This window comes from Esox lucius, chromosome 18, assembly GCF_011004845.1.
Source record: "Esox lucius isolate fEsoLuc1 chromosome 18, fEsoLuc1.pri, whole genome shotgun sequence".
Taxonomy (NCBI): domain Eukaryota; kingdom Metazoa; phylum Chordata; class Actinopteri; order Esociformes; family Esocidae; genus Esox; species Esox lucius.
In genome coordinates this window covers 15,538,201-15,556,468 of record NC_047586.1, presented here as the reverse complement: position 1 = coordinate 15,556,468, position 18,268 = coordinate 15,538,201, and the positions used below count along the sequence as shown (strand labels likewise).

The 18,268-nt window shown below is 41.9% G+C and overlaps 1 protein-coding gene across 1 annotated transcript; it reads left to right on the top strand.

Moving 5' to 3' along the window:
• Nucleotides 1-49: 49 nt before the first annotated feature.
• sptlc2b (serine palmitoyltransferase, long chain base subunit 2b) lies at nt 50-17,922 on the top strand. Its single transcript, XM_010882479.3, has 12 exons — nt 50-294; nt 3,767-3,961; nt 4,856-5,010; nt 6,362-6,510; nt 7,011-7,135; nt 8,724-8,817; nt 9,156-9,261; nt 10,291-10,510; nt 11,408-11,534; nt 13,467-13,602; nt 13,830-13,959; nt 15,015-17,922. The coding sequence occupies exons 1-12, from the start codon at nt 130-132 to the stop codon at nt 15,165-15,167; spliced, it is 1,755 nt and encodes a 584-aa protein (XP_010880781.1). The 5' UTR covers nt 50-129; the 3' UTR covers nt 15,168-17,922.
• Nucleotides 17,923-18,268: the final 346 nt, after the last annotated feature.

The window sequence follows — 18,268 nt, the reverse complement described above, 5'->3', positions numbered from 1 at the left end:
CGGTAATCTCATATTATTTGTGGGCGTCTTTTACTGCGCCGCTAGCGGCTTGTAGTTTCTCTTACACGAGAGAGGGGAGCGAAGTACCCTGATAAACGAATATACAAACCGGGATATTCAATTGAGTACATGCCACCAAGTATGACCGAGAGGTCGGCGAATAAGCTGATTAATGGAGATGTTTGCCATCGGACGGCAAACGGGAGAAAACCTTCGGGAATAAACGGTTTCGTGAAGAATAATTGCTCGTTTCAACAACAACCACAGCAGAAGTCTCGGCGCCCAAGCGAGAAGGTGAGGCCCACCCGTCAACGCTACCGTTAGTACCGCTTGCTGGTAATAGGAAAGCTCCAGTAGAATACCGACAAAACAGCCAAAACAAGTTTAATGAACGTATTGAAGGATACAACTATAGTTTTTTCTAAAACTCTACGTTATGTTTTCCTTTAAACTATCACGTTTCCTTTTTTAAAACACAGTCTAATAAAGTATAACGCTTGAATAACTCGTATCCTTTATGTTCATGAAATTTAGTAATTATAATTGGTTTTATAGGGCGAATGCTTTCTCTATAACGAAGTTAGTCACACCTCAATTAATGAAGTCAATGGGTGTCGTCAGATTCTAATCATAGGGGCTGCTATGCTTTTTATGTAAATGTATTGAAATGAACAGAAAAGTTTACGGTTCAAAACCTGCCACGAATTATTTTTCGCATTTTTTTTTTTTTTTTTAATGTATATCAGTACTTTAAACTATTCTTTGGCAGACAACAATCACTCTTTAAACACAGAGGTTGTTACAACGTCCTGATAATGGTGTGAATAGAACAGCACTCAGCAGTAACATGTAGCCTACAGTGTAGTACTAACTCTAGTGAGTGTGTGTGGAAGGGCTGGTCTATTTACACTAACACTGCAATGGAGAATGCCAGTCAGAACGGCGAGGCAGGGCGGTTGTTGTGTAACATAACTGGAGAGGAGAACTTTGTCTCCAAACAGCACACACGTTGCGGTTCTCAGGCTGCGCACACGACACAAGCCTCCCCGGAGGGGAACCTGCTGGACATGGGAGTGGTCCCTGGGAGGGGAGGAATGTCTCTTAGTAAATGATGAAGGAGAGAGAGGACCACAGTTGGTGTTGGCAGTGTGTTGGGGGATTGGAAACACAACACACACTAGACAACACACACCAAAGGCTGCTGAATTAGAAGTTTCAAATTTCAGAATTTCAACCCCTTTTAACCAGCAAGTATCAGAAAGGATATTCAGTTGCTATGGATAAAGCCTAACTGTAGCTTTATTTAGTCTTGCTTAATTAGTATTCAACATAACATTGAATGACAATATATTAAAGGTGTTTTATAACTAAGCAATAAGGTATGAGGGGGTGTGATATTTTTGCAATATACCAAAAACCCATGCAGTGCCTTATTGTGATTATGAACGGGTTACCCACACAATTAAAGCAGTTAAAAATGCAGTGATGCGGCCTTATATACCATGGCTATCAGCCAATCACCATTCAGGATTGAGAGTGCCCATGGAGGTGTGGGATACATGGCCAGTATACCACAGCTAAAGGCTGTTCACAGACACAGCACAATGTGAACTGCCTGAATATAACCCTTCGCCATGGCATATTGATGAACTACAGTGTTCGTAACTATGGATAGTTCATTGAAGAATAGTTTTGTTTAGGAGAAGCGAACACTGAGCAGGCCGGGCTCAATAGTTCAGCAAGAATTAGTTGTGTGTTCAGGTGCAGCAAACATTGAGCTGACCAGGCATTCAGTTCCTTGTCATTGCCCTAAAAAATACATGTTTATCCAGCTCACACAAACTTCCTGCCTTCATTGCACACCCGTGTTTTAGACCCACCTACTATAACTATGCCATTTCAAGTTTCCACCCGAGGTTCAAAGAAGAGGCTGTTCTCACATGACAGTAGGTCTTAGGACCATTCCTAATGCATGGCTAAAAAAAGGTTACAAATATGATCAGTCTGTTTTTAGCAGTCTGAGGTGGTGGCTATAGACTCAGGACACTAACTGCTTTCTCTGAAAGGAAATGTTTGACATTAAGCGTGAAGATGTACTCTGTGAACTCTCTGCTTTTAGCTTGCCTCTAGGTGCCGTCTGCACTCCGGTTGCATGATAGAAAACCCCCAGTAGCCTGTCTGACCAGTTCTGAGCTCAGTAGGGCAAATAGCCTGTGTATAAACACGCACACTAAATTTTTTAGGAATTTCAATGCTATGGGGACACAGAAGATTATACATATTTCCTTTAGCTCCTAACTCTTATTCTCAATATGCCTATAACCCCAGACACCTAACTCTCTAACTTCTAAACCTAACTGTCAACCATAGTTCTCACCCCTATTGTAGATTTGACCCTAAACCTTTCCTCTAAGCTGAAAATATCCTATTTCCTGATGGGTATCTGGTTAAAGCCCCCCCCCCCCCCCCCCCCCCCCCCATGGTTGAATTTCCCTTTTTTTTATATCTTTGTTGGGATATTTGTTCCTCACAAGTTTAGTCAAATGTGGTCACACAAACACACATCAAAGGTATTTTAAAGAGGGGCATGAGCCTGGCCGTCACAGTTGGTTGCTTAGCAGCCAGTGGTTCATTGGAAATGGCTGACTGACTGTAGATTAGGCTATTTTAGTGTTTTGTTTTCAGGACAATAAGCCACAGTTCAGTTAGGTGAGGCGATCTTGCTTTTTAGGAGGGACAAACCTCAAGACTCATTTCCATGCCTTGAGGGGTCCTTTTTAATTAAAGGCCAATTTCTCCTTCTATCCCTCATTTGTTGTATTTATATTTATAGAATGGCCAGCCAAGCTTCCTTCAACTGTTTTTTTTTAGACTTTGTTATTCTATGAGCCAGGCTCAACATCTTTTTATGATTAGCCTACCATAACAAATCACAACATGCTCAGAGCATGCTTGTTGTTTTGTAGGCGGATCTGTTTCTGTACTAGTGATTTTATCAGTTAACGGCATCAAAACCACCAGCTCCTGTACTAGCATACCTTTGCATGGAGAGAGACTCCGTTCTGCTGTAAGTGTGTCGGTAGATGGTCCTTCTGACTCTCAACATCAAATCAGTTAATAGGATATGAACACAGATTGGTGGAGGTGTTAGCAGGTTTGGTGTAATGCCTAACATCCAATACCATCAACCAATCACGAGACATCAGCACAAATCCTATTGAAAATCCGTTGTGGATAAATGCCAGTGTCAATCCGCAATACCGGGTGGGTCTCGATGTTTTAAGCAGACAAACGATATGAGCCGTCAGTTTAGGTCTGGTGACCTGCGTCTGTTTTTTTTTTATCAGGGCAGTGTATCACCTTGTGTCCACTATGCTGGCTTGCCTCTGATCCACAATGCAGTGAAAAGTGCATCATTTTTCTCTAGTCCCACCATGACTACCTCATCCTCCTTTCCTTACTGCCGCGTGCCGTATCACTCCACACCTCCCCACCTCAAAGCCCATGTGTGGGAAGCGAATGGGCACAAATTAGCCTAGTTGCCATGAATCATCCAGGTTGATGCTACACATTGGTGGTAGGTGAGGGGCGTTTCCCTCTTATGTAAAGCTCTTTTGAGTGCTTACGATTGGAGGGGTGCTATATGAATCCAATACATTATAAAACAAAAAAAAATGGGCAAATTTCATGCATAAATCAACTCCAGACCACTTCCCGTAAGTAAAACAACTGTGTGTCTGTGTCTTTGTCTGTGTTCATTCACCAGAGCAACCATGTTGCGCGTAATGCCAGCCTGTACAACAAGCCGTTTGTGGAGCAGTTTGAGGAAACTCCTCTTGTGGTGGCGGTCCTCACCTACATGGGCTACGGTATCCTGACCATCTTTGGGTACCTCCGGGACTTCCTCCGGGACTGGGGCTTTGAGAAATGCCACGTGGCCAGGGAGAGGGACGCACAGAAGGTAAGAGATGGAGACAGCTAATTTACTTACATTTCGGACACTGACATTCAGCTGACATTCTTATCCATTATTTTCTAGTTCAGGGCAGTGTGTGTGTGTAAAGAACAGACTGTCCAACATTGTATTGGCTGTCAAACTCTGAGCCAGCATCAATTTTGCCACTGGCCCAACCCAAATCCTTACCTAATCCTTAATGGGTTTGATACAATGTCTGACCTTGTGTGAGGGAGATAACTACACAATTCATCCTTGCCCGACTGGTTTTGTTGCTTTGGCGTAGGCCGCTATTATCATCCCGATTAGTGCTGTTTGTCCAGGGTGTGTCTGAAAATGTCCCTGAACAATACACGTGTAGCACTGAATGGTGTGAAAATGATCGCTGTGGTTTATCCCGAACCTGTTTTTAGACCCAACCACTCCTCGGTGTGACCGTTATGTCTAAACCTGTCAGGGAAGATTTCACTTTTAATACATCTCATTCCTAAATAAGTTTGTAGACTCGTCCTATTTGAGCTGGCCAGTCAGCGCTTTACCCACATCAACGTTTTTAATGACCAATAGACCCCCACACTGTTCTGTCGATGGGCTGTGCACACCGTTCCGCTACAGAAAAGCAGAGTTACGACACTGGAAACGCTGTACAACTCACTCCAGCAAGATTACACAACAGCTTAAGCGTTCCCCTAAGCTGAAAGCTTAAAAGAAAGACACACCCGTGTGTTTGCATAGATATTAGACCTAAGTAATCAGTCCTAAGGATAGGGATCCCTCTGTATTTACATGTTGGTCATTTAGCACACCCGCTTATTCAGAGCCTCTTAAAGTTAGTGCGTTTAGGTAACTTAGTAGTAGCTTGTAAGCCTCACTCAATGACTGATCCTCCCTGTGTTGTAGGACTTTGTTCCGCTGTACCAGGACTTTGAGAACTTCTACACCAGGAATCTGTACATGCGTATCCGGGACAACTGGAACAGGCCTATCTGCAGTGTCCCTGGAGCGAAGATGGACCTAGTGGAGAGAGTCTCTAAAGATTACAACTGGACGTTCGAGTGAGTCGCTCTCGCCCTAACAACCTAAACCCCCGACCAACAATTGGCTTGCGTAAAACCGCCCTTATACACTGCTTTTTCAGGACATCTCATTGGTACGCACGAGTTACGCCTCGGGTTATGATGTCATCGCGGTGCTGTGATGGCATTGGTGTAGTGGGGTTCTAACAGGCTACTACTAGACTGATCCTTTGGTCGTGTATGCTTAGAACTGACCTAAGAAATGTGTGCGAGTAGCTAGTAACATGTTCCATAATGCCCTGCTCAACATTCAGGTCATTGACCTGCTTACAATGATAAGAGGGGGGAGACCAAGGAGAGAATCATGCTAAATAGAAACGAGCAACATTATCTGGCCTATCACGTGGCATTGTGTGGTAATGGTTAACCTGTTTCACTCTTGTTAGCTAGTCCCCGCCTGATTGCGTTAGTGGCTTTTCACAACCGAATGTGTGTGTTGGAGCCGTGGTTCTCAAAGCTCTCCTGGGGACCCCAGTCGTTCCATGCTAACACACCTCTATCAGGTTGTCAATGAACTATCAAGCCATATACTGCTTAAATCAAGTGACATAGTTCAGGGCTACAATGACATTGTGATATGGTTGAGAGTCCCCATGAGAGGTGATTCAAGATGCAGTTAAACGGTGTAAAAGAAAATGATATTGGTCTTGAGTCCTAAGTTCTATAAAGGTTTTTTAAATGTTTATATTGCGCATAGGATTATCGAAATACGGTCACCTAGTATGACCGCACTCCAGTTAATCAAAGAATCTAGGTACGACAGGTGTTTTAGTAACTTCTGCACTGGCCACGCCCCTTGCTCATATTACTCACACATTAAATGCAGAACTGATACCAGGTCATTCTCTTGTCTAGCAAAGATCTATTCAACAGATAAACAGAGAACCCAATGATCTGTTAATTACTTATTTACCTAGGTCACACGCATACTAAATGAGACCGCTATAGAAATGAATATAAACTCTTAACTGCCAATGTAATGTAAGATAATAATAACATCCAAACATCAAATTGTGGTTCTTTCAAATTTTAGTTTCAAATTTCTATCACAAAGGAATGTTTTTTGGATAGCTTTGAATGTACCCATTCATGGATTTCCTCATGTCTGTGTGCATCTTTGGTCAATACAAATATATTCTTTTTTTATTATTTTTTATTATACATACTTGGGGATTCGTTCTGACAATATGTTGGTTACTGGTCAGATGATATAAGTCACTCCGCCGCTCATTCTTCATCTTCATGCTCTTCTCTCCGGTCTGGGTTTGGGCCCTAGTTTAATGAGTTCTTCATGTCTTGTCAGAGATGTTCAGGGTTGTCTCTCTCCCAGACACACAGGCATGGTGGTGAGGGAAGTGATCAACATGGGTTCCTACAACTACCTGGGATTTGCAGAGAACACCGGGAGCTGTGCTGAGGCTGCCACTGCGTCTAACTCTGTGTACGGTGTAGGAGTGGCCAGCACCCGCTACGAGATGGGTAAGACCTCAGACTCTGCAGTTGGGTTAAGGGACATTGCTTGAAAATATTTTTAGCTCTGTTAAAGGAAAGTAGGTTTGAATGAAAGTCACTTTGGGTTAAAGTCTGAAAAATGTTGTCTATGAAAAAGCATTAATTTACTTCTTGAATACATTTACAAACCACCCCAGTCATTTTGTTGCAGGTTTTGTTTGTCCCTTTTCTTAGTGGTTTTGTCATTTTCACGAGAACAAAAGCGTTGTATTATTATATACTGCGCAATGACAGAGAACAGAATATAATGACACGTTGCACATACATGAGCTTTAAGACAAGTCCTCTTCCATGGCTTGGACACAGAAGCTCGTTGCGTGGCTGTTTTAAGTCAGTGAACCGTCCTGACGTGGTTCATGGTGTTGTTGGCTGGATGTTGTATTTGCGCATGCTCATATTTGGCAAACCAAGATGCATATTGGTATCTCATTCAATTGTCATGTTCTTGTATCTGCTGATTTCTCCAGGTAACCTAGACATCCATGAGGAGATGGAGCAACTGGTCGCTAGGTTCCTTGGGGTTGAGTCTGCTATGGCGTTCGGGATGGGCTTCGCTACCAACTCCATGAACATTCCTGCTCTTGCTGGAAAGGTTGGAATGCTGTTTGAATAGCTCACTTTATATCTACTCCCTCTGTCACCTCTCTCTGACATTGGTAAACGTTCTTATCTCTCTCTCGCTCTCATGTTTCTATTTCACTCCCTCTTTTTCTGGACCATGCAGTTCTCTTAGTCAGTGAACTCAAGTAACCTGTCCTTTGCTGAAATGATCACGCTGGTCACTCAGCATTGGGAGGGGAGAGGTGTTTTCATTTGCCAGTTGGTCTTCAGGTTCACGCTGGGTCCAAAACGCTCTAGTTTCCTCTGTGTTCTCGAAACACTTGAGGACCCTGTCGTCAATTGTCATGACATCTGACCACACCAAGGGTGGTAGCATAGGATGTCCTCTGTCTCTTTCCCATCATGCCTCTTAGTTTCGTTTTGACTAAAATACAGTGAAACGGACCAGGCGCCCGCACGCGCTTCTCCTTGTGAGCGTAAGAACACATCCTGTCTGAACCATGAGGTAGAGAGGAGAGGCAAACGGCCAGTAACTTGTTCCTGACAGATCCTTTGTTGCAAAACCCAGTCAGCCGCTTCAGTTTTTCCTGGTGCCTTCTTGAATGTTGCGTCACTACAACATGCGCTCATTCTGCTCAATAATTCATTGACTAGTTGGTGTAATTCTAGAACTTGTCTGGCGGTTGCTATGCAGTGGTGTGTGGTGTCATGTCTCCGTGTGATTGGCAGTGTCCCTGATTGTAAAACCCAAAGCCCTCCCCTATAGGGAAGTTGTCATGTCTTTCACTGTTGTGTACAGTGTGTTGTGTTGCTGTCTAAAAAAGTGCTAATTAAACATATTCATGTCATTTAATTCTAGAGCTGTTTGATGGAAGATGTTGTTTGACCAAAGTCAGGTTGTAACAAGGATTGAATTACAAAAGGAAAGTAACTGTAATCAACCTGATTGGGATAAAAATTATGATTAGATTTGTGAATACTTTAAATGAAAGAGAGAGGAACATTTTATAAAATGTCGTTAGCTCTAGTGGTATTCAGCACATTTCTCAAGTGCTCTTAGACATTCTACTGTCTTATCGATCGTCCATTAAGAGATATGGGCTGTTTTTTGTATTTAAACTGGTTGAATGGGTTAGTATTTCCAGGATTTACACTGGGCCAACTGGTTGTCAAAATGTGGTCTGTTGGTGAGTTTCTATTGGCGGCTTTGTAGAAGTGCGCATAAACCTTATCTCCTCGGTACGCTCTGAGTAGCAGGAAAGTAATGCTTGAAAAGCAACCGCTGCAACTGTTGGAAAGTGTTTAAAAAGGGGATGAGGCTTGACATCCGTATGAGAACTATGCTCAGATAATGTGTAAAACATTTGTATTAACAAGACACTACGCCAGGGAGGAAGAGTAATCCATTAAGAGCTGAATCTTCTCCCCACAGGGGTTGTGTTTACATGGTTCATGATCTCTTCCCCACACCCATGTGTCCTCAAGAATTAACTCTGGAAACTTGTTTGGTTTGCAAAATAGGTGGATCTGGCCTGCTTTGGAAATATTAGCGAAACAATAGGTTTTCATTTTGAATGTGTGTGTTATTTAATCAACATAAATCCTGTTATTATTTCCAGGGCTGTTTGATTCTGAGTGATGAGTTAAACCACGCCTCGCTGGTATTGGGGGCTCGTCTATCCGGCTCTACCATCCGCGTCTTCAAACACAACAGTGAGTATAGTAGCCTCAGACAGCCGTCCCAGTATTGAACACTGCCTCATTAGAAATGGTTTCTGTTTACCTTACGTTAGCCTAGCTCAGTTTTGGGTGTGTCCTGAACTACATACACACTTGGTACACAATCTGCTCTTCCTTTGTAATCTGTTACATGTGTCATGTACAGTAACAGCCATTCCCGCTAGTCTGCTTCTTCTCATTCCGATGTCTTGGTTTAGGCAACTCTGAGACTGCTTGCCTGTTTGTTTTGATCGATTTGTTGTTGTCTTACCAACGCAACATTGTTGAATGTCAGTGTGTCTTCTCTAAAGCCGTTTTGTGTTTGTCTCTAGATATGGTGAGTCTTGAGAAGATGTTGAAAGACGCCATCGTTCACGGCCAACCTCGAACACACAGGCCCTGGAAGAAGATTCTTATTCTGGTTGAGGGCATCTACAGGTAGCCTACTTCTGGGGAAAGACTGGCAGTTTTAGGGCTTAGTCTTTGTCGTTTCCACTGGGCATGCTACCATAAACACTTTAGTCACAAATAGCTGCTTGTCTCCTTCAATCGCTGTTCATCTGTGCACATACTGGCAAGTAAGTCAGGGTTAATTGTTTAGGCACGATGAGGTGGAACAAGTAAGAAAATTAATGTGTCACATAGAGGTGCATAGAATCTGTTTGTCCAATTACGGTGTCTGAGTGTTCTGGCAGTGACTGTCTTATGATATCAGTAAGATTAGCCAATAAAAATAAAAGATTAACTAGGTACAGCACTATAAGAAAAAACCAACAACCAACCACATACTGTGCTATACTATCACTATGCTAGCTTCGGTAATCTAATGCTGTGACTTAAAAATGGCATCCATGATTCTGGGTGGAACAAAGACCTACATTTCAAAAAGGATCGATATCAATAAATGCCTGAGTCATAGTTGCAGGTCTCTAATACATGCAGTTATGTTCATTAGTTTTAGCAAATAAACACCTGAAGCTATTAGTGGAAAGTTTATGGGTATAAAAAAAACAGTAAAATAAGTCATACCAAACTAATTTTGTGGAGATGCTGTTCCTAGCACCCAGAATGTATTGATGATACTGAGAGAATCATCACAGTGGACTCAGATGTTGCACAGTAATGTGGACTCGATGAGTGTGCAGCTCCAGATCTTTGTGAGAAGCTTACCATAAATAGCCAAGTCAACAAATCCATAACTTCATCAATAAAATTGACCTAAATCTTGGTAAAATGGCCTGACGCACCCCAAGGGAACTGAAATGAACCACCAGCATTGCTTTTCTACTGCAAACAACATCACAGTTCATAGAGCTACCATTTAAGGTAATTATGAGGTGCTTTCAGGAAGGCCAGCCCTCGTGGACAGTTGGCACAAGGTGAAAAGTCTACAGGCCACAATCTGACCTTGTTGTAGTTGTCCTGTGTCCCCTCAACATCTCACCATTTTCTTGTGTTCTGCATCAGTATGGAGGGGTCCATTGTACGCCTGCCTGAGGTGATCGCCCTGAAGAAGCGTTACAAGGCCTATCTGTACCTGGACGAGGCCCACAGCATCGGCGCTCTGGGACCGCACGGCGGCGGGGTGGTGGACTACTTCGGTCTGGATCCGAAAGACGTGGACATCATGATGGGAACGTTCACCAAGAGCTTTGGTGCAGCTGGAGGATACATTGGAGGGAAGAGAGTGAGTTGGCCATCTACTCTAAAGTAGCTTTGACTTCCTGATTTCTATACACGTCCCCGTTCCTGTCACCGAGAGAATGCAGGATGTGTGACCAGCACATGTGACTCACCCAAGTGTCAGGAGTTAAGCCCTTGGCACAATGTCAAGGTCTCAAACAGTTATGAGGGCTGTAAATGTTTGAATGTTCCATTACAACAGCGTTAGGCGAGGGCCCTCCCGAATAGGGGCAGTTCGGTCAGGCGGAGACTGATTTCCCACTTTAAAATGTTTTCCACACAAACTTACGATTGCAAAGTTGAGGCATCCAACACAATGCGCACAATGACAAATGTGAATGTGTCCATTAGACATTTTACAACAACACATTTGTATAAGAATATTGCACAGAACAGTGCCAGTTCCAGAATGTCATTAATTTCTGTTTACACAGTCCTTTGCTGTCATTGGTTTTGGTTTGACATACCTTGTGTAGTCTCAGCATTACTGTTACAGTGGAACTGGCCATATTTACTGCACTTTGTTGTACTGTACTCGTACTGTTCATTGACAATAAAGTTGAATCTAATCTAATTTGCCACTTACCTGATGTCATGACTCATGTCAATGGCAATCATCTAAAGGCAGTTTCACGGTCATATAATGTGACAGGGAGCCTTTATGATTACTGGGATGGTTTAGGATTGCTATGGGAATTTGGGCGTGTTGGTTTAGTCAGCAACAAGCCAAACAGGTTTTATGATGCCACATTGTGTTACCAGAAACCTTGCTTTATTCTCTGTGGGGGAAACAGATTTTTGCAAATTATGCAACAGCAAAATACTTTACAGGATTGCACAATATGAAGTGTAGGAATATTGTAACATAAAACCTGACTGCCCCCCCCCCTCCTCTGCATAGGAGTTGATAGACTACCTACGGTCCCACTCCCACAGTGCCATCTACGCTACGTCTATGTCCCCTCCCGTGGCTCAACAGATCATCACTTCTATGAAGATTATCATGGGGGAGGACGGCACTACTCTGGGTGAGTCCTCACAGCAAGCCCTCGCTTTAGCTGCAGCATGCTGTAATGTTAACTAACAGGATCCGGTAACACCGTTGTCTTCCTCCCTTGGATTCCCCGGAAGGTCGTCTTCTAAGTCAGGTGGTGCCTGGCACCGGAGTGTCATTTTCACCTGTAACCACAAGGGGGTGGTGTACACCTGGAAAGCTGGAAGCTTTATTCATTGAGTTTTCCAAGAACTCTGATGCCTGGTTAATGTTGTTTAAGAGACGGCAGCTTTGAGGTGGGGGCTTTACGCAGAGGCAGGGTCGATGTTCCTTACCGGCGTTGACCTGGTCTTCTTTGTGCTTTGATGGCCCTACTGTTACCTTGACAGCCCCTCACCTCCAGCCCAGTGATGAAGGCTGTCTCATCGGTTCCTAACTGGTAAAACAAATGTGAATGTCTGAGTAATATTCCTAATGAAATGCTAGAATGGTACATAACGATCCCACTCACAATATTCCTCTTTGAACCCCTTTCCTGCCCTGTTTCATAAAAAAATTTGTACATATAATAGATATCTATCTCTGTAGTAGTACCAGGTGGGACTCAAACCTCAGGACAGTCCATTGCTTCTCTCAAAGGACTGTGGGTGATTGAAGCTTGTAAAGTGGTACTTTGGGCGTTGTACCTCCTAGCTCTCACCAAGGTAGAAAGACTGTTATAACAGATCTAGGATCAGATTACTCTATAGCCCAAAAAAAAGCATAGCCAGTTGGGTGATGAAGACATGCCTGACTCATCAGTGGATAGGGACAAATCCTTCCCAGGTGGGCCAAAGTACACCATGGTGGTATTCTTTAGGGAATGGAAATGTTTTGGAACAGGGAACAAAAGTAGTGTAATCTTATTGGATCGAGCTTTCCCTCCATGTTTCGGTCCATTTGCTTCACTTTGGTCCTCAGTTAATCTGAGCTCGATCTATCAGCAATATCCAAATCATCACTGTTCTACAGACCATTCTCTGACAAGAGCAGTATTCACTGTTAGATGGACCCCAGCACCATGTGTTTTCAGATTAATGCATTTATAATAATGATAGATCTTTTTTTCTTTTAGGGCTTTTCTATACACCCACAGTGATCTACTCAGTAAGGGGCAGTTTTACCTCAGTTACCACTAATGTATAGCACCCACTTGGGTGCTGTGGCTGGAAAGCTACTAGTTGCAGACAGTGAGGCTGCCCACATAGTTTCATGTGCCAGAATGACTAACTGGGCTTGGAAGCTTGGTAAACCACCTTCATAGTACTACCACAATGCCCATTTCTGGTTTGAAGTTTGAGTTGAAGACCACAGACAGACAGGAGATTTGAATCATCTGGAGTTGCCTTATTTTACCTATACATTAATTCTGGTGATCCATCGATGCTTAAAGAATTTAACGAATCATTGTTCACAAGCATGGCTTTTATAGCCAGTCTGCACTCAAAATATCAATATGGAAGGAATGTCAGAAGTGGGAAGGGATCCCTCCTGAAAATATCCCTATTGTTTCAGCTTATTACTCTGCAGCTCTCTGAGAATTACTTTAAATTCCATGTCAGGCCCAAAACAAATATCTGCCTGGGTGAAATTAGTTTTCATTTCAGAATGATTGAGTCTAAATTCTGAATACTTTACATTTTAAGCTTTATTTTAAAATGAAGTGGTGTTTTGGGAGGTTTGACTGTCAGTCTGCAAATCAATTGGTGGGCTGAAATTAGCAAACATTCTTTTTAAGGTTGTGGTTATAGTTTTACTGGTGAATGGTGATTGTTAATGGTTTAACAAACTTGCTATTACATGCTAATAGTTTTAGGTTGAATAAGGCCTGTAAAATCATTAGCTATTTTGATAGATTAAATAACTAATGGTTCATCAGCGTAATAGATGATTTAGCTAAAGGCTATTTGGTTGTTACCGTTCACAGGTGCAGATCGTCTGAGGCAGTTGTCTGAAAACACCACATACTTCCGAAGGAAACTCAGGGAGATGGGATTCATCATCTATGGCAACAATGACTCTCCTGTTGTTCCAATGATGCTCTACATGCCTGCCAAAATAGGGTATGTCTGTTAACAGTTAGCTGGCGATGTGTACACACACCAAGATGTAGTAAAGTTTATTTATTTTTCCAGTCAATCAAGTCACATGCTGGTCAACTAACAGTTCCAAAATAAAAACAAAAAACTGAACATGCCGATTTCTTCACTTCCAGTCACTTTTCTCAGGCATATTTATGAACATAGTTTTTTCTGTCATGTTATAATCATCCTCTGCGATTTGCTCTCAGAGCGTTTGGCAGGGAGATGCTGAAGAGGAACATTGGGACGGTGGTGGTGGGTTTCCCGGCCACACCCATCATAGAGTCCCGGGCCAGGTTCTGCGTTTCCGCCGCGCACACCCGAGACATGCTGGACACGGTGAGTTACCGATCACACAAACCCTCATGAGTCATCTGTCAACTGTTGGAATGTATGCCCAAACCTTCATTTCTCCTTCAACACTTCCACCATCATTTCTGAGACATCACCTTCATACTTAATGAGCTGATTTGAGTCCCTCCACGCCTGCTCGACCTAGCATCCAGTAATGAGTCCGCGCTGGTCTCTGACTGTCCAAGCTGATTAGAACTGGAGAAACCATGGGTTTTGTTAGAAAGGAGTCAGAGAAGACCGGGGTTCAGAAGCAGTTTTCTTTCAGATAGTTAAGCTGTGCTTGAATAAGCTTGTCTGGTGTAATGGTACCATCAAAATAATGCCATAATGGCCAACTCCAGGCATCTGGCAATCCCCCAAGCTGGCTCAGAGTATTGGGAGGGACACCAATACTATTTGAACCCTGTGTGGGTGGGAGTGACTTCAGAAGACTTCATATTGCCAGAACTATGCTCAAGCAGAGAGCTCAGACAGTTTCTTTTAGGCATGTGTGTTGTCCATCCAAGGACAGTCCATTCATCTTTTTAACAGCATGTCAACACTTTTTTTTTTTTCTTTCTTTTTTTTTTTTTTTTTAAATAGTCCATTTAAGGCATGTCAGCTTTGCTTTGTTGAAATGCATGAAGCCACTTTTTCCCTCTTTGGAAAACCTTTTCCTGGTGTTTAATCAAAGTTCAACGAAGGTATGGGGGGAAAAAAAGAGTAAAGGAAGGTAAATTGTTTCCAGGTGGTTTGTGAACCAGTGGTCTTGCAAAACCAATGAAGTTTCCCTTGGAAAGTGACTCAGGCCTCGTTTTTGCTCGGTTGTGTTCTTTGTTGTATTGTTTTTTGTTTGTTTTTATGCACGTAACCCACACTTTTCCTCACCGCCACTTTTGTTTGATTCATTTCCGATTTTTGCCGGCCACTACCCCGTGGGTCTTCCTCACAAGGGATGACTCATCGTTTTAATATTCATGCATAGCTTTGTTAAGCATTCCACTTCTGGCACCAAATGTAGTAAACGTAACTTGTTCCTTCACGTGTCCTCTGTCCCGCAGGCTTTGGAAGCCATCAGTGAGGTTGGGGACGTGCTACAGTTGAAGTACTCCAGACACCACAGACGACATAACCTCCCCTCCTCTCTGGGTCCGTGGTCCTCTGAGGAGTGGCGCCTCCAGGACTCCAGCCGTGTCAAGCCCTCGGTCATGTAAATAACTGAACTAGTAACACCAGGGATCCTCAACGCCGTCACCGGAGACCACGGCTATTCATTTTGACCCGGTAGTGAATTTTGCTCACCTGGTACCTGTTTGTAAATCAGAAAAATAATGGAATGTGGAATACCTGATCTTCATTACTGTGGCACATTGCTACAAATTCACCAATGTCTTAAAGTGTGTTGGAAATGTCTGAGCCCTATGGTTGTCTAACTGTATCTTAACTTATTGTGGCTGTATTTGTGTATGTTGGACCTAACAACCGAGTCTTCTGTCTGTGTGCACTGCATTATATTGCAATCATAACAAGATAAGCGGAAGGAAGCAAAGGCCTTAAACATGCACTCACTGTATGTTGCTATAAAGATTTTATTTGGTTATACCAATAGATGATAGAAGTGAAATAGTTAGAACAGGATCTGTTTTGTTTTAGGGATTCATCCTAATATATTCTTTGAACTTGTAGCTCTTCATCCGAAGCAGAAATATGTTCCTTGAACTCCTCTCACTCCCTTTGTAAGCTACCTATCACACCAGTTCAGAAAAAGATGTTGAATTATATAGAAGGACAGAGAAATAATCATTCGGAGACTAAACCCTTTGTCAATACTTATTAATTATCTTATTTTCTATAAATGTTCAGCCTTAATTATTTAGTGTTTACACTTGCACTTGAATATTTTGTGCCCGAATGTCTTATACATTTCTAAAAGCTCTAGACATGTCTATCACTGAAGAGTCTTAAGCTTAAGAGTCACATTGTGATGTGTCTTCTAGAGTTGGTTTCCAGAGCATAGATTAAGTGAAGTCCTTAACTGAAAACTGAAAGTCCTTATTTGAATTGAGATTCTGGTATTAATCTGTATCTGTGATACTGAAACTTAATTGAAAAGCCACCTTATGTGACATGAGTCTCTAACTGTATGCCTTCACCTGCTTTAGGTGAATGTTAATATTTCAATATTAATAACCAGCATTGAGGTTTTAAACTATTATATGTTGGGCTGAACATAACCTACCAGTTGATCTGTATGCATGAAGATGTTGCTTCCTAACCCTGGCTCTCGTATATCGATACCCTTTTCATAGTATGTGCATTTATAGTGCTTGACATGAGCTTAATACGGGAGGTTTTACCCTCTCATTCATTACAAATGTCAAATTTTTCACTCTGCTTAATTTTGTGGGGGTTCTTGCTAACCTAATATCTCCGTGGTAGCTGTAGTTATGTTCTAATCAACACTGGGAATAACGGTTTCCTAGAACCGTAAATAGTTATTTGGCTGTCCATGTAAAATACTATTTTTTTTGGTTCCATGTTGGACAGATTTGTTCTTTGTAAGGGGTTCTTTAACGGGTGTAAAGAGTTTGACCTAGGAACAAGAGATTTCACTTCCAGGAAAATCCAGAGAATATCTACCTATATAGACACTTTCAATGGTGATAGAGTATCAATGCACACAGGTTAATTAAGCAGTATGGGACATGGGCTCTGGTAAATGGTTGTTATACCATAGCCCTTACCTGCGGTATATAGGTCATGTACCACAAACCCTAGAGGTGCCCTACTGCTATTATGAACTGGTTGCCATCGTATTTAGAACAGTAACCTATATTTTTCATACCTGGGTTATGAGGTTGGCCAATCGGCATTCAGAGCTTAAACCAACCCGTTTATCATAGTGAACAACTCTTCAGTGCTAATACTACTGACAGGCATTCAAAATGCACAGATGATGTAGTGTCTCTGATATCACTGGCTTTAAAGCTGGCTAACTGGTGTTTGGTTTGAAGGGAGCATATTTTGCGGCCAAGTGTCTTAAATATTATTCTTATCTAATAAGGAATTCCAAAATGGCCTGAATTGTTTTGACTTGTATGTATGTTTTAAAGTTGTTTAAATATTGTTTGACTTTCTGTGTTTTAACCTGTGGGTTAGTTCAAGTAAAAATGATAATATTATACTTGAACTGACCCACCGGTTAGGCCATTTATATATATATATATATATATATGATCATTCCATTACTGTACATACTTCCTTTTTAACTATGACTGTGATGGTGTCTAGAATTTGTCCAGCAGTAAAATATAACTGTAGCTGCTTTTAAATTCTGTGTACTTGAAGCTGGGTGGGCCCGTACAGTCTCTTCACATCCCAAACGGTATCTAATCCATATTGTGCAATATGTTTGACCAAAGATCAGAATGTTGAACTATGTGGGGATTAGGACAGGATTTAGAATGCACACATTGTATCCTGTTCACCTATCCTTTCTATTGAGGCCCAGTGTGATTGCTGAGACCAAGCAACATGACCATGTGTCTTAGGAAAGCGGTTTAAATTGCAACAATGCAAATAACTCAAACATGTGTAATTCGTTGTTATCTGACTTATTTGTTGACTTAATTTGTAGTCAAGTTAAGATATAAAAGCCATTTAATGTCAACGAATCACTAACGTGCATGTTATGTAAAATGTCCTGTAACTGTAGATCCACCTGTATGATATCAGTAGGTTATTACCTATGGCAAGTTTTATGTTTGAAGATGGTTTGGTGAATTAGATAAACCACTTGATGAAGCCATGGTGTTTGTTGACCGTACTGTTGGAAATGGTGCAAAGATTAAATCAGTCATTGTATCAAATCTTTGGGTTAGATTTGTCTTCTACAGTGGTCTAATACATAGCACTGTCAGAATGTTTTTTTTTATACAGAATGAGTACCATTAAATGACTTACAACTTGTTTTGTATCTTAATCATCAGTTATTTTTTTTGTTTATTAGTATGTACACAGAGACGAAGGGGCACACAAAACAACTGAAGCAGAACTCAAATATATTTAATAAAATGCTCTGGGACCATTACTGGGGCATCCACATAGCAACTTGGCTTAGAGTATATGGTGCCTTTTCATTCCGACCCCTTCACGTTCTACAGATTTTGTTAAAAACGTGCTATAACCCATAATGAAAGAATTGAAAACACGTTTTTTTGGAATCTCTGCCAATTTACTGAAAATAGAAAACTAAAAAGTCTTGTACCTAATTATTTTGACCGTCTGTCTGTTCATAATGCCTGAGAGTCCCTTG

Excerpts from the sequence above, each read along its gene's own strand:
- sptlc2b (XM_010882479.3), top strand. The coding sequence starts at position 130 with ATGCCACCAAGTATGACCGAGAGGTCGGCGAATAAGCTGATTAATGGA. Across the intron at positions 9,262-10,290 it reads CTGGTTGAGGGCATCTACAG|TATGGAGGGGTCCATTGTAC; the intron begins GTAGCCTACTTC and ends GTTCTGCATCAG. Across the intron at positions 13,603-13,829 it reads TACATGCCTGCCAAAATAGG|AGCGTTTGGCAGGGAGATGC; the intron begins GTATGTCTGTTA and ends ATTTGCTCTCAG.